Genomic DNA, 16,389 nt, shown 5'->3' on the forward strand with positions numbered 1-16,389 from the left:
CAATCATACCGTGGGCTCGACTCAGCAAATCACCAAAAAGACGAGTCTCCAAAATCCAGCAAATAACTGGATTATAAGTCCGAACTATCTTCTTAAAATTATTTACAAATGAAGGCTTAGCAGCACCTCGACAGTTCTAGGATAAAATTGACATGAATAAGGAACATAGGGAGAAACAACTGAGCTGACCCAAGCCTGATTCTTCCCATCCAATCTAATCGCCAGTGCCTCAGATTCCAGCTGTGGGATGTTCCATGGGATTGGAGAATTTATGAAAAATGTACCAGAAAATTAAGATACACCAAGATCTTTGGTCTTCACTTGGATTTAATTTTCATGGATTTGCTGTACCTACCTTTTTTTTTCTATTTTCACTGATCTAATTATAATAATATTTAATAATAATATAATATAATCTATTATTAGTTTAGATTCTAATCAATTATATTCTATTATATTGCTATATTATATTACAGTATTATTATATTATATTATTATATATATATTATGTTATAATTATAATAATATTATCTTATATTGTAGTAATATTGTACTGCTAATAATGCATTACTATATCATATCATCTCATATCATATTGTGTTATTTTATTATGTTGTAGTATTCAATATTATATTGCATTCTATTATAATAATATTATACAAAATAATAATATTTTCATATATAATAATATATAATTTTATATTACATTATACTCTACTATGCAATACTATGCAATATCCTTTATTGTCATTATATCATACCAAAAGTACTTTCTTATTTTGGTTATCAAACATATGTTAAAGTTTCATAATATTTTAGAAATATAGTTACCAAACAGTAAATAGTTTTTAATAAAAACTCTACTTCTAAAAACTCTACTATCAGTAGCAATCCCGAATACGGCCTATGTTGTTATTTTGGAGATTCCTGGGAATTTTGCACATATTCTCATGGTTAAATAAGTAGTCTCAGGTTCATTTTGTTTGGCATGACAATCTTTATTTCCAATCAGTAGTTAACTAAGAGACAAATAAAAGTTTATGAACCACTGACCAGATTCATTAGAAAATATGAAAACTTTCGGCCAGCAGCAGCCGGAATGTTTAAGTAATAACCTAATTAAGCTTCAGCAGGACTCTTTATAAATATAACCATATTCTGCATTGATCTTTCGTCCAATAAGAACTTGTTTAACCATGACATACTTTTAATGTCTCTTAGTTTTTCATAACTAACAGAAGTCATTTTAAACTATTATGAAGGGATGAAAATGTCCATCTCTATATGTCCTGTCAAACACCAACACTGATAAAGCCACCAATAAATCTAATAGTAAGAAGGCATATAAACCTATACTAAAATTTGACCTTGAAAGCTGTAAATTATTTATAACAATACCATGCTCAAAATAGGTAATATAACACTCCAACTAGAAAATATTCTTTAGTAAACATCTACGTGAACATTAGAGTTCTTTTTTTTTTCCATCCCCTTCTTGCTTCTGTGAAAAGTGATACTTAAGATGTGATGTGAGAAGTTCCAAAGGTGAGAATATTGCATAGCCAAGAGTCCAAATGATGGTGATAACAGCAATCTAGGTTGCTCCTTGATGTGCTCATCTTTGAAGGTTTGAAGATCCAGCAAGAAAATAATTACTCGAATTTGACCATATTGGTCTTAGCACAACAATCCTTTGCTTGCTGTTTAAGAACTCTTTTTTGGAACCAATAGTGTTAGCTTAATTGGTGAGTACCTTCATCTTCAAGTAAGAGAGCGGCCGTGAATAACCACCATATTTTATGAAATATATGTCACAATTTTGTCATCATAGGAAACCAACATCATGAAAGTTGGATTCTCGCATCCCAAGTTTTTTCTTTAATCCAATGAATACTCATGGTAGTTTGGTGGTCCAAGAACTAAGAGAAATTACGGGCTTCCTGTAGAGTGGCATCTCCATGGAACCCATGAACAAAAATCTGGTTGTTCTTACGCCCTTGATATCAAATCTCGCCTTCGGAGCTCCCCCCTAGAGAAAAGATTCCTATTAGTTTACACTTCTTGTTGTCCTTGGGCTCCACCAACAATTGGTTACTGCATCTTCATGCTTTTCATCAGAGCTGAGAACGACTCTAGTCCAAGAATGGGTAAATGAAAGATCCCACATTGGCTAGATTCGTTTTAGAGCTCGGGCATATGAGGCAGGTGTCTCCAAATCTTGCAGATGCGTTTTGATGGAAAATAAAATCAGGAAGGAGTCTGAGCGGCGCGTGTGTGCGCATGCGGACCCCAGAATCGAACAATATTTGGTAGGGGAGTCCCATGTTCCCCCCTAATATGGCTCCCACGTGGGCACTCGGTGCCTCACCTGCCCCGCGCAGGCGGAGGCATGATATTTGGTATCAGAGCCGAGGACGATCTAGTCCGAGGATGGGTGAATGAAAGATCCAACATCGGCTAGACTCGTTCTAGAGCCTGGGCATATGAGGCAGGTGTCTCCAAATCCTGGAGACACGTTTTGGATGGAAAACAAAACCGGAGAAGGGTCTGAGCGGAAAAAATTGGTTAGACCTGAATCAGGAATTTGACTAGACCTAAACCAGAAATTAAAATTAAACCAGGTTAGGAACCCGATAATGAAATTGAGTCCTATGGATGGGTTGTAAACAGGTTAATTAATAAACTAAACTGGAATCAAGCTTTAATCCAAAATTGAACCAAGCTTGGACTAAGCTTGCATTTATTTTCAACCTATTTTTTAAAGAATTTTAAGCTAATCAATTAGGCTCATTTCCAGCTTTGTTCGAAATTAAGCTCAAATCAAGCTCAAAATAGCAGTAAAAAAAATCAAGTTTGTTCTCAACTTTCGAGCTTAAGATTAATTTTAGTCACACTCGATCAAGCCCAAGCTCAATCAAGTTTAGTTTGATTACACCCTTGTCACATGGTTGGAAAAATTACCTCAAATTTTCTAGTTGAACATTAGATTTACTAAGAAGCTTCTAGATTGCAAGCTTCATAGGAAGTTGATAGTGCCTTGTCAACTTCGCTACATAAGAAAACATGTTGTGAAAAATTTGTAAGAAAAAAAATTTGTTCAAGCAAATCTTAAATTACATCTAAATATATCTGACATGGCCATAAAAATTATTATAATTGTGCTGCTTTTTTAACAACCCAGGACCTCACCTAAAATGGCTAGCCGAAAGGTATTATTTGGGTTCATTAATCCTGTATAAGTACCTAAAATCTATTCAGTGAATAACCGATGTGAGACTAAACACACGCCCACACGGATCCTCACATACTCTCCCCGTTCAAGCTCTGACGTCTTCATGAGGCTAAGGGTTCAAATCCATTCAAATCGAATCCCAAACACCATGATAGGCCCGTGGTCAGCTTCCATGAACCCGGTTGCAGTGTCTCCTAGTCCGCATAGGTTATGAGCTGGGTCCACTCTGAAGTAACAATCCAGGACCTCATCCAAAATGGCTAACCGGAAGGTATTATTTAGGTTTTTCAATCCTGTATAAGTATCTAAGATCTACCTAGCGAATAACCGATGCGGGATTAAACATACGCCCGCACGGATCCTCACAGCTTTCCTTGGTCGCTCTCCCACTTGGAATTGTAGATTATCTACTGCAATTTTCGTTGGTCTCTTTTACTAAAGTAGATCGACAGTAACCTGGTGGAATTTACTTGGTTCAGCAGAAAAATCTCTTCATGCGCTTCCAAATACCGAACCTGGTAGTGGCATTAAGAGATCGACAATCAGATGGCTTTAAGACCAGACAGTTTATTTGAACAAATCCTGTCTATGTACAAGCTTATACACATCTTATTATAAATCATATCATTAAAAAAGGTTACTCCTAGAGTAAGAAATATTGTTTGGGAACTTTCTCAGAGAATCTTCATGGCCGAGTGTGGCTGAATAATTGACACCTCTACTCTGATGTTATGTGTTTAATTCATAATTTAAATATTTAAACTCTTAATTATATATTTTTGGGATGCAGGAGGTCGGTTCATACCTTAGATCTGTACTGGGTTAGAATATGGTGGCCCAAACGGACCCAACCTAGGCTCATGATGGGATCGGTTTTAGAAGATAACTTTCACAAGGACCATCCAAATTATAAGTAGGGGCAAATCTTGCTTGATACTACGCCATGGACTATTTGGAAGGCGCGAAACAAAACTTCCATCAAGGTATTTGGTGTCCAGATGGCCTGTCATGTCTCTAACCTGAGCATGCGACATGGCCACATATTCCGAGACTCGGGAGAATATATATGACCTACAAGTACAAGTTGAATGCAACCTTAATATTATTCGACGGTGCGGTCCTCATTTCAAAATAAAATAAAATAATTTTATTATTAATAAGTAACAAAAATTATCTAATTGTAGTTTTCAGTTATTTGATTGGTATAAGTGATGCTCTAACTATTTCCCCTCTTACCTGTAAATCCCAACCAAAACTGAGTGCCAAGTATCCTCGACTCTAAAAAAAAATATAATAGAACAGTACGGGCTAACAAAATAGTAAAAATAGTATTAATGCTAACATAATAATAATAATAGCAACAATACTAAAAATGGTAACAACATAATTATAGTAATAATACTAATTATCGTAATCATATTAAAAATAGTAATAGTACTAAAAATAGTAATACCACTAAACAGAGTAATACTACTAAAATAGTAATAATACTAATAATAGTAATAATACCAATAATAATAATGATACTAAAATAGTAATAAAAGTAATAATACTTTAATAGTAATAGTACTAAAATTATGAAAATACTACATATAGTAATAATACAAAAAATAGTAATACTACTAAAATAGTAATAATACTAATAATAGTAATAATACCAATAATCATAATGATACTAAAATAGTAATAAAAGTAATAATACTAAAAATAGTAATAGCACTAAAATTATGAAAATACTAAAAATAGTAATAATACTAATAATAGTAATAATACCAATAATCATAATGATACTAAAATAGTAATAAAAGTAATAATACTAAAAATAGTAATAGCACTAAAATTATCAAAATACTAAAAATAGTAATAATATTAAAAATAGTCATACTACTAAAATAGTAATAATACTAATAATAGTAATAGTACTAAAAATAGTAATAGACTGCACACCAACGTGCTACTTGCTAAAAGAAGGTTAGACTATTAGCTTCCGTTGCCCATTATGCAGTTTCAAGTGTCGAAACTGCAACTCATCCTCTTATCAGATGACTATTGACTTAAGAGATATTTGGTCTTCCATGATCTCTTCTCTAAACTTGAATGGAGAGGTCCTGGAATTTTCATAAGATGTGGACAACCTGGAGGAGGAGGAAACTCAAAAAGGGCAGCTGAGGGAAGCATGGGACAAACCATGGCACTATGTTGGCAATTTGGCACGAAATAAACTGGAGAATTTTTAGGGAATGTCTCTATTTGCCATTGCTCTTTGGCTTATATGCAAGGCCGGTAACTGTTTTCTTTCTGAAGGCACCTTGTCCTTAGCCCCTTATGTGCTCTGAATTTTTAGGCCATGGATTACAAGTCCTCAAAAATGTGCCTCCCACACAGGGAAATGAAGAGGATTCTTGGTTTAGATGGTAGCCTTCAGATGACGCATTCTTTAACTTGAACACCGATGCTTCTTTCTTGGATGTTGACAGATTTGCGAGAGCAGGTATTATTTGTTCAAGGCTGAAGCCATCAAAGCCACATCCTCACTAATGGCTGAAGCATGAGGAAGCCTTACTTCAAAGCAAAGCTTGATGGGTACTCGACACCACATTATCATTGAGAGTAATCATGCTGCTCTCTAATACAGCTCCTCAACAACTATAGCAGATGCTATTAGTTCTATTATCACATACCATGTATGGATCCCTATTTAAGAAATTTCAAGCTATAACTTTTGTACGGGAAGGTTTTTATCCTGATCAGTTGAGGGAGCTGCTTGTTTTGATGTTACTCTTGGTTTTTATGCCCAGAGAAAATTTTGTAACTCCGTGGTATATTTTAATCTATATTAAAAAAAATCAAACAGCGTTTCTTTTGGACGATTTATATGCTTCATCCAGTCCCGTGTAGGCCTGTGCATGCCACCGAGGCCCCGACCCTATAAAATCCGCTTCGTCTCCTTGTTTTCCTCTCTATCTCATCAATCGGATACGATAGAATGTTGGAATTAATACATGATTGTACTCGTTGACAGGAGCTTGAATTAAGATTTTTATAATGCAATATTTTTGTCGTAATATCCTATTCACCAATGGGAGTGGATTTAGATCACAATACATTATGACCGTGATCTCCTCCTTGATGTCAAACATGTGGCTACAAAAAAAATATCCAATATTCTCAAAAAAAGAAAAAACTCCAGTAGTTCATAAAGTTAATAAGGGATTAGCGGCAAACATGGAATAGTTGTGACTGAGAGAGTCATAGTATTTTAATCCACCTCTTCATCTTACCATCCACCACATATTGGGATGACATAAATTATTAACTTGCCTAGGGGGAAGAAGAATGATCAATTTGATAAAAACGACTGAAGTTTTTTTTTTTAATCCTTTTTATGTGATTTTATTAAGTAGCTAGTGCTTTCTTGAGGTTGCTCAATACGAGAAGGAAGAAAAGGTCAGAAGAAAAATTATAATTGTTTCCCTCTTGCCCCTTCTCAGGGATTTCCCTAGTTCACCTGGCGTAGCATGTGTGACAAATTCAAAGATTAACACCCGAAATCACAGAACTGCTGGATACCTGGGGAGGACAAAAAACAGCAAAAACAAGGAGAAAGATGAAGGGATGCTTGACTGCTTGTTAACCAAGTCCTAATTCTTTGCCCCCTCTTTTCAAGGACAAGATTGGCCGGCCCAAAGAGACCCATGCCATGTAACCGCTATACTAAATCTATATTACTGTTGAAATATCCATGTAACATGCCAATTTGATATTCAGCTGATGTACTCGAGCCAAGTTCGCCATGCATGCAGTTTGCATCCATGTTTTCTTTCTGTGAATTTGCAGTTAGTGATATGAGAACTGAGATTGACGAAAGTCTTAGCATATTTTCTGTTGTTTCTTGTAATCACCAAGTTAGTTCCTTTTTATAGTCACATTGCGGATCGAGCAGTTAGTTAAGTTAGTTCTAAGTTTTGTTTCGTAGCTATCCATGAACAGCTGATTCCTGCACCTGTTGCCAAGCCTTGACTTTGTCGCCTGGTATACCAAAGAGCTCAACCGGCAGTTCCTTCAAATTTTCAGATTCAATAGAGTGAATGACTCAAAAAATTAATATATGATACAGAAGAACAGCTCGGGGTCCACACAACTGCCTACTAATAACATTTATTAGAAGCTAAAATAATGGCAATAAACACTGGATCAATTCAAACACCCTTGCAATTTGATGTTTTTTTTCTGATTTCTTTATTCGCGTCCTCTTCCTTGATTACATCCAGCATGATCTCCTACCGAGGGACGGCAGCAATTCAAACACCCTTGCAATTTGATGTTTCTTTTGATTGCTTTATTCTCGTCCTCTTCCTTGATTACATCCAGCATGATCTCCTACCGAGGGACGGCAGCAATTCAAACACCCTTGCAATACGATGTTTTTTTTTATTTCTTTATTCGCTTCCTCTTCCTTGATTCCATCCAGCATGACCTCCTACCGAGGGACGGCAGCAGCGTATCGATGATGACGAGGAAATGGTAAGAAGATCCATGGGCAGACTACCTTTTTAAACCTCCATCCTCATGATTCAGCATCCCAGACGCATTGATGAGGGTGAATTATGGCATGTTAGTTGCTAGCCTTTTCTCTGCCAACTAAACAGCTTCTAATACAAGGTGCTGATTGGAATAAGCTGCTCTGGTGGTTGGCTTTGCCGGCGAGAGACCGGGCGTGTTCATTTTATCTCCTTCAGGCTACCATGGGGACGACCCTGCGGTTCTTGCTGTTGCTCATGTGGCTATCAGGTCTTCAACTTTGTTCATGCGACACCGATCCACAAGATGGTAATTCTCATCCTGCTGTTTGTTTGTCCACTGATTTGAAATAGATTATAGGAAGAGATTTCTTCTTTGTTGGATGAAGCAGTTCATAGAGACGTGAGGTGGTCCCATATAAATGCGTTTTGATGAGCTTTGTCATGAGTATCATCATATTTTGGGCCGAAAAATCAGTATGTGGAATGAAAATCTCAAGTGTACGGATAATTTCCCAGTCTATCTAATCTAAATCAATATTCAGCGTCCTTTCTCTGCATATTAGAACCCCCAAGAAGATTAAATTCCACTTAATATTTCATCACATCTCTAGTAATATTATGTGAACCACAAATTTTCACCTCTTGATGCATAAAAGTTTAGCAGCAAGATATTTCTTTCCATTCTTACATTCTGAAGGATTGCTGATAATAGAGTTCTGTTTTGGATCTTTCATCGTAGAGTTCTCTTCCGAACTTTTTGTTATCTCATCAGATTTCTAGTCCCTTGATTATGAATAACTGCGTTATTGTTTGCTGTTTTTACTGTCATCAGTATTTGTTTCTTCCAATCTGTACGAGGAGGAAAAGAACTGACTCAGAAGACAGAATCTAAAATTAATAAACAGAGTTAATTATATTATTATTGGGCTAACAATGAAGTGATTTAACGCTGACAGCTGCTGCACTGCGATCGCTGATGAATCAATGGCAGGCTGCGCCACCAAGCTGGGGGCAGTCAGATGATCCCTGTGGGATGCCCTGGAATGGAGTTATCTGCAGCAAATCCAGGGTGACAATACTGTAAGTATTTAATCTTCTCTTCTAACATGTTCACTCTCATGCCATTCTCTACTTAATTGTTTTGGTGTTTGCAGGAGACTATCAACAATGGGCATCAAGGGAACATTAAGTGGTGACATAGGTCAACTCACCAAATTGCAATCCTTGTAAGTTTTTTCCCTTTCGAGGTTTGCTAGAATCTGGACTTCATCATGATGTAGGCATGGCAATGCCACGTAGGGGAAACTTTTTTCAGGATGACAAAATTTAGCTGAGCATCCCCTTCACAGTTACACACAGCACTGAAACATCTTAAAAAGTATCAAAAGATGTCTCCTATACCTGTATGACCAGTTTATCTTTCTCCAGTAAAAATAATGAATTAGATAAATCAAGAACTTTACGAAACACTACACCGTCTAATCTACTTGGCAAGTCTTGCTACTCATGTCTGAACTGCCAATGGATAAGCATAGTGGAATCATGCATCATGATGAATATGAGGTTTGATCGTATTTTCTGGATCCGGTAGAATCTAAACCAAACCACCTGCAGGGACCTGTCCTACAACAGTGATCTTGGCGGTCCACTCACTCCAAATATTGGGAACTTGAAGGAGCTCACCACCCTGTAAGTCCAACGGCATTATTACTTGCCCATCTCTCTCTTACTAATTAACATGACCAACAATACTGGCTGTTGTACTTCTCAGAATCTTGGTTGGTTGCAACTTTAGCGGTACCATTCCATCAGAATTAGGCAATTTAGCAGAACTCTCATTCTTGTAAGTCTTGCTCGATAGGGCTTAACAAAATTGCATCTTGTCGCTCCAGATCTTAATTTTTCATTGGTAAACAAGGATCTGATGATTTTTCTTTTCCACCAACCATAATTTCCAGGGATCTGAACTCAAATCAGTTCACTGGAAACATACCTGCCTCGCTTGGGAACCTCTCCAATCTCTACTGGCTGGACCTGGCAAACAATAAGTTGACTGGGATGCTCCCCATTTCAAAAGGAACAACCCCTGGTTTGGACCTGCTAATCAATACGAAGCATTTGTGAGTGCTCCTTTCGAATCTCTTCATCATCTCTCCAGAAAAAGAGGGAAGAAGACAATTTATGTTGCGTCTGTTCGAGTCAACCAATCTAAGCAAGTGCTATTATATGCTTCCTTTCACATGAATGATTCCTCTCTTCTTTGGGTGATTTGACAGCCATTTCAACAAAAACCAGCTATCAGGTCAAATTCCAGAACAACTGTTCAGCTCTCAAATGACACTGATACACATGTAAGCTTGCTATTTCTCATTGTTTTTGTCAGACTTACCCTCTTAGCTCTTCATTCCTTGACTGCTTTTAGCTATATGTTGCAGACTCTTTGATGCAAATCAATTTACTGGGCCAATTCCGGAGTCCTTAGGACTCGTGAAATCGCTCGAGGTTCTGTGAGTATCTTCTAACCACAAAGTGGCATGGCTCTACTGTCCTAGTCACTAGAATGTTTCTATATATTTACCTCTTATCATAAAGGAAAGGTTCATAACTATAATTTACCATGTTGCAACAGTCGTCTTGATCGGAATTTCCTGTCGGGTTCAGTTCCTTCCAATATTAACAATCTTACAAACATCAATGAATTGTAAGCGATCCCTATGCTAATCGCAATCAACACAGGTCCATAACAAGTGTTTGCAAGTGCCATCTGTACTAATTTTCTATTGCCATCATTTTCAGGAGTCTAGCAAACAATAAGCTGGATGGGTCAATGCCAGATCTGACTGGAATGAACAACCTAAATTATGTGTAAGAAGCCGTTCAAACTCCACTGCTAGTTAAAAGCTTCAAATTATCATATGACTGGTAACAGGAAATTCCTTAATCTGGTCTACAGGGATTTAAGCAACAACACTTTTGAACCTTCAGAAGTTCCAGCCTGGTTTTCAACAATACAATCTCTCACGGCCCTGTGAGTTCTCTCAGTTTTCACTAGAAATACGATGCACTTTTGTTTAGTATCAAGTCGGCTCATTTAAAATGTGTTTGCTGGTTATCCAGAGTCGTAGAATCTGGAGGTCTTTCTGGGCAAATCCCAGAGAAGCTATTCAGCCATCCTCAACTGCAGCAAGTGTAAGTGTGTTGCAACAATCTTTAATCAGAATATGAGAGGAAAAAGAAAAATTCTATTGATGGACCAGTGTAAGAAGGATCCTCTTATATCTATCTCATTGCTGTAAATCTTTCACAGGATACTGAAAAACAATGAACTCAATGGCACCCTTGATATGGGAAGCAGCATCAGCTCCCAGTTACAGATTGTAGATTTCCAAAACAATTCTATTGCTTCGTTCATACTGACTTCCAAGTACAACAATACTGTAATGTGAGTTCTTTTCTCATTCCAATTCACTATACACTAGAATCCACATTGCATTTCCATCCTGCACATCCTCATCTATAAATCATTTGGTTTTTCCATCGTAGACTTGTTGGCAATCCTGTGTGCAGTTCTCAGCTATCAAATACCATCTACTGCAGCCTTCAGCAGCAGAACTTAACACCATATTCTACCAACCTATCTCAATGTGGCTCCAAATCATGCCCCAGCGATCAAAGTCTCAGCCCTCAGAGTTGTGCTTGTGCCTATCCATACCAGGGGTCGATGATTTTTAGAGCACCTTTCTTCCGGGATGTGACTAATAGAACCCTGTTTGAAGAACTGGAGAGGAGCTTGTGGACAAAAATTAACCTTACTCCGGGTTCAGTATATATTGCAGACCCCTTCTTCAACAGTGATAACTATCTACAGCTGCAACTCAAACTCTTCCCATCCACTGGAATGTACTTCAACGGGTCAGAAGTTCTAAGAATCGGGTTTTATCTTAGCAACCAGACTTATAAACCACCAAGCATATTTGGACCGTATTATTTCATTGCATCTCCATATCCCTTACCAGGTATCTGCTCCATCCTCATATCAATATACGAAATTTCCTTGAGAAAAAAACTGACAATAACCACTGCATCGCAGGTGGGGCTGGTGGGAAAACCTTGAAGAGCACAGGCGTTGACATGGGTGCCTAAGAAGAGTCTTTTTCAAATGGGGGAGCCAAAACGAAATTTTGTTTATAGCGATTTTGACACGGGTGCTTAAGAAGAGTCCTTTTCAACTGGAGGAGCTAAAAATTTTTTTTTTAATGGTAATTTATTTTTGGTTTATGCCTAAGGAGAGGCAAATTTTGGAACGCCTATTTATGGTGTTTTTCCCCCAAGTTTAGGATGCTTTTCCTTACGTTTTTTGTTATGATCTTTTTTGTTATGGTGTTTTTCTTTCTCTTCACGTTTAGGATTATTGATTATAATTGCTTGAAAAGCATTCCAAACGTGCCTATATGAAGGCATGCCTTATGTTATGTTTTCAGAGAGAATTTAATTCGAGTTTGAGTGAATTAAGGAATTAAGTATTTGGCTTATTTTTTGTCTCTTGAAGTGCTTCATCCTCAACTCAGTTTTGAAAATCTATACATTGATTGAAGGTTAAATCATTTTACAAAATGTGCCCAGTCCGTCATTCTCATGTTGATTGCGGCTACATGTTGGACATGTTGGAAGGAGCGGAACACCAGAATTTTTCTAAATAAAGATCTTTAATTGCCTCAATTACTGTAGAAGGACTTAGAATTTTTAATGATTAGTCGGGGCTATGCGATCCTATTACGCAGATAGAGCTGGAAAGAATTTGGTCCAAAGTGAAGAATACTGACTCTAAGCTTATAGATGACTAATGCAGTTGATTTTTTTTCTTTTATTTTTTTTTTCGGGGAATGTTTTCATTTCAGATTGCTCGAGCAGTGGGTCTTGTTTTTCCTTGTCAGCATGGTTCTGTCTTGGTTATATATGTTGAAGTTTCAGCCAGTTATATCTTCTCTAAGGCCTTCCAGCAGATTGTATTATGCTTTAGAGGAGGTACCATACATGTCTCATTCGGATGTGGAAAATGGTACAACAGCTTAGTTTTCGAAGATCAACAAAACAGAGCTCTTCACGTTCAAAAGAGGATGGTATAGCAGGAAAGTGTTGGTTTGGAAATTTTTGTAAAATCACTTGAAACTTTCAGGCAATGAATGCTCCTGCTTATAGGTTTGGATGAGGTCCTTTCCTTCACTGCTTGTTCTTATGAGGATTAATATTTTCTGTTTTGATTATCAGACACTTGGTTTGGGGCCATTTAGCTTCTTTTTATAGCATTTGTTCCTCTCCTCTCTCGATAATTTAACTCATCTCTGCCCCTCATCTTTGTTGTAAATATGATTAATCTTCAATAAAAGTTGGATGGCTTCTTTTTGCCTCCCTTTACATCAAAAAAAAAGAAGAGAGAGTCCAAATGATGGTGATAACAGCAATCTAGGTTGCTCCTTGATGTGCTCATCCTTGAAGGTTTGAAGATCAAGTAAGAAAATAATTACTCAAATTTGACCATATTGGTCTTAGCACAACAATCCTTTGCTTGCTGGTTAAGAACTCTTTTTTGGAACCAACAGTGTTAGCTTAATTGGTGAGTACCTTCATCTTCAAGTAAGAGAGCGGTCGTGAATAACGACCATAATTTATTAAATATATGTCACCATTTTGTCATCATAGGAAACCAACATCAAAGTTGGATTCTCGCATCCCAAGTTTTTTCTTTAATCCAATGAATACTCGTTGTAGTTTGGTGGTCCAAGAACTTAAGAGAAATTTCGGGCTTCCTATAGAGTGGCATCCCCATGGAACCCATGAACAAAAATCTGGTGGTTCTTATGCCCTTGATATCAAATCTCGCCTTCGGCCCCCTAGAGAAAAGATTCCCACTTGTTAGGAAAGACCTCTTTACTAGATGAAAACTTTCCTATCTTTGTGTGAGTAGAATGAGAATACCACAATAATTAATCAATGTAAGAACCACCAAAAACAAACTACAAGAAAGAGACAAGAATTTTTAGGTGGAAAACCCTCCAATATGAGGGGAAAAACCACCGGACCTAAGTCCACCACAAACCTCCACTATCAACAATAATGGGCTTACAAAGTATCTTCTCTAGGCTAAGCTAGAGAATCACATACATCAAGGATCTCTTCCTTGGATCACAAACAAAGAGTTTATATGAAAAGAGTTTAGGCTCCAATAATAAAATGAGAACAATCTCACCGAGTGTAGGTTTGCACAAGGTTCTTCTTCCTCTTGAAATGCCTTGAATAAGATCTTCACCTCCTCCTTGAGATGGATTCCACAAGCACTTCTCCCAAGACGGCTACCCTCTTTTGTTTTCTTCTCATCCACCCTCTAATAGAATAATTAACCCTAACCCCTCTTTTCCCTCTTTTTGTTTCCTTTTTTTTTCTTTTTTTTTAATTTAAATTGCTGGGTCCCACCTCACATAAGGTGGGACTCGGCCAACAATTCTCCCCCTCCCATCTTATGTGAGAGGCTCCACCAAGCTTGCCTTAAGCATACAAATATCATGCTTCTTCTTAAGCAAAATTTTAGTCATCATATCCGACCCATTCTCATCGGTATGGATTTTCTCTAGATGCAAAAGTTTTTCTTCCAACACATCCCGAATCCAATGATACCTCACATCAATGTGCTTCGACCTTGAATGAAAGCTGGGATTCTTGCTAAGATGAATGGCACTCTGATTATCACAAAAGAGAGTATACTTTTCTTGTTTCAAGCCCAATTCTTGGAGGAATCTTTTCATCCACAACATTTCCTTACATGCCTCTGTCACCGCAATATATTCGGCCTCTGTAGTGGACAAAGCAACACATTTCTGCAATTTGGACTGCCATGAAACAGCTCCCCCTGCAAAAGTCATCATGTATCCCGATGTAGACTTTCGAGTATCAATATCACCAGCCATATCTGCATCTGTGAATCCTTCTAGCATAGTTTTTCCATTTCCAAAGCATAAGCAAGCTTTGGAAGTACCTCTAAGGTATCTAAGTATCCATTTGACTGCAGCCCAATGTTCTTTGCCAGGATTCGAGAGAAATCTGCTCACAACACCAACTGCATATGCTATGTCTGGTCTTGTACACACCATGGCATACATCAAACTTCCTACTGCTGAAGCATAGGGTACATTTTGCATCTCCTCTTTCTCCCTTTCATTTGTAGGACATTGCTTGTTTGTGAGTTTGAAATGATTTGCAAGTGGAGAGGAAATCGATTTAGCCTTTTCCATATTAAACCGCTCGAGCATCCTTTCAATATACTTTTCTTGTGATAGCCAAAGCTTCTTGATCTTTCTATCACGAGAAATTCTCATGCCAAGCATTTGCTTTACGGGCCCCATATCTTTCATGGCAAACGACTTGCTTAAGTCTTTCTTCAACCTATCAATTTTGTTAGTATCACGGCCAATAATCAACATATCATCTACATAAAGCAATAGAATGATAAAATTACCATCACTAAACCTTTGTACATAGACACAATGATCGGATTTTGTCCTCTTGTAGTCGTGGCCCATCATGAAAGAATCGAACTTTTTATACCATTGTCTTGGTGCTTGTTTAAGCCCATATAAGCTTTTCTTCAACTTGCAAACAAGATGTTCTTTGCCCTTAGTTTTAAACCCCTCAGGTTGCTCCATATAAATTTCTTCCTCTAGGTCTCCATGCAAGAAGGCTGTCTTCACATCAAGTTGTTCAATCTCAAGGTCCATACTAGCTGCCAAACCCAATATAATCCGAAGAGATGACATTTTCACAACCGGAGCAAAAATTTCATCAAAATCTATACCTTTCTTCTGACCAAAGCCCTTCACAACTAATCTTGCTTTGTACTTAGGTTTTAAGCCGCTCTCATCCTCCTTTAATCTGTATACCCATTTGTTCTTGAGTGGTCTCTTACCCTTAGGAAGCTTTACCAAATCAAAAGTATGATTTTCATATAAGGATTTTATTTCTTCTTGCATAGCTTGAAACCATTTATCTTTGTCCTTATGATTCTGCACTTCTTGTATGCATTCTGGCTCCCCCTCATCTGTAAGAAAAACATACTCTGAAGCAGGATATCTAGATGATGCTCTGTGCTGTCTAGTAGACCTTCTGACCTCTGGTTCTGTCATTTCAGACTGACTTGATAGCTCACCATGTTCTGAAGCTTCACTGTGACCATTATCACCTGTAGAATCCTCACTAGCACCTGTATCACTATGCTCACTGTCATCCTGCACATCTCCTCTATCATCATCATGTACCATAGGTGGAGGAACTGGATCAAGATTAATTGGAGAACTGTTCAAATACTTCGGCTTCTCTTGCTTTCCAAAGTCTTCAATAAATTGATCTTCAAAGAAGACAACATCTCTACTCCTGATCACCTTTTTGTCTTTTGGATCCCACAACCTGTATCCAAATTCTTCATGGCCATAACCTAAGAAAATACATTCTTTAGACTTTCCATCAAGCTTAGACCTTTCATCTTTTGGAATGTGAACAAATGTCTTGCATCCAAACACCTTCAAATGACTATAGGATACATCTTTTCCTGTCCAAACTCTTTCTGGCACATCACCATCCAAAGGA

The 16,389-nt window shown here is 37.5% G+C and overlaps 1 protein-coding gene across 1 annotated transcript; it reads left to right on the forward strand.

The window, feature by feature from the left end:
- Positions 1–7,516: 7,516 nt before the first annotated feature.
- LOC103717905 (probable leucine-rich repeat receptor-like protein kinase At5g49770) lies at positions 7,517–11,201 on the forward strand. The gene is made up of 13 exons (XM_017845386.3): positions 7,517–8,062; positions 8,712–8,835; positions 8,910–8,981; positions 9,370–9,444; positions 9,527–9,598; positions 9,714–9,875; positions 10,032–10,106; positions 10,191–10,262; positions 10,385–10,456; positions 10,552–10,620; positions 10,709–10,783; positions 10,873–10,944; positions 11,063–11,201. Exons 1-13 carry the CDS (start codon positions 7,978–7,980, stop codon positions 11,199–11,201), a joined length of 1,164 nt encoding a protein of 387 aa, XP_017700875.2. The 5' UTR covers positions 7,517–7,977.
- Positions 11,202–16,389: the final 5,188 nt, after the last annotated feature.

Source organism: Phoenix dactylifera, chromosome 3 (genome assembly GCF_009389715.1).
Source record: "Phoenix dactylifera cultivar Barhee BC4 chromosome 3, palm_55x_up_171113_PBpolish2nd_filt_p, whole genome shotgun sequence".
Lineage (NCBI taxonomy): Eukaryota > Viridiplantae > Streptophyta > Magnoliopsida > Arecales > Arecaceae > Phoenix > Phoenix dactylifera.

Excerpts from the sequence above, each read along its gene's own strand:
- LOC103717905 (XM_017845386.3), top strand. The coding sequence starts at position 7,978 with ATGGGGACGACCCTGCGGTTCTTGCTGTTGCTCATGTGGCTATCAGGT. Across the intron at positions 8,836-8,909 it reads AAATCCAGGGTGACAATACT|GAGACTATCAACAATGGGCA; the intron begins GTAAGTATTTAA and ends TGGTGTTTGCAG. Across the intron at positions 9,445-9,526 it reads TTGAAGGAGCTCACCACCCT|AATCTTGGTTGGTTGCAACT; the intron begins GTAAGTCCAACG and ends TGTACTTCTCAG.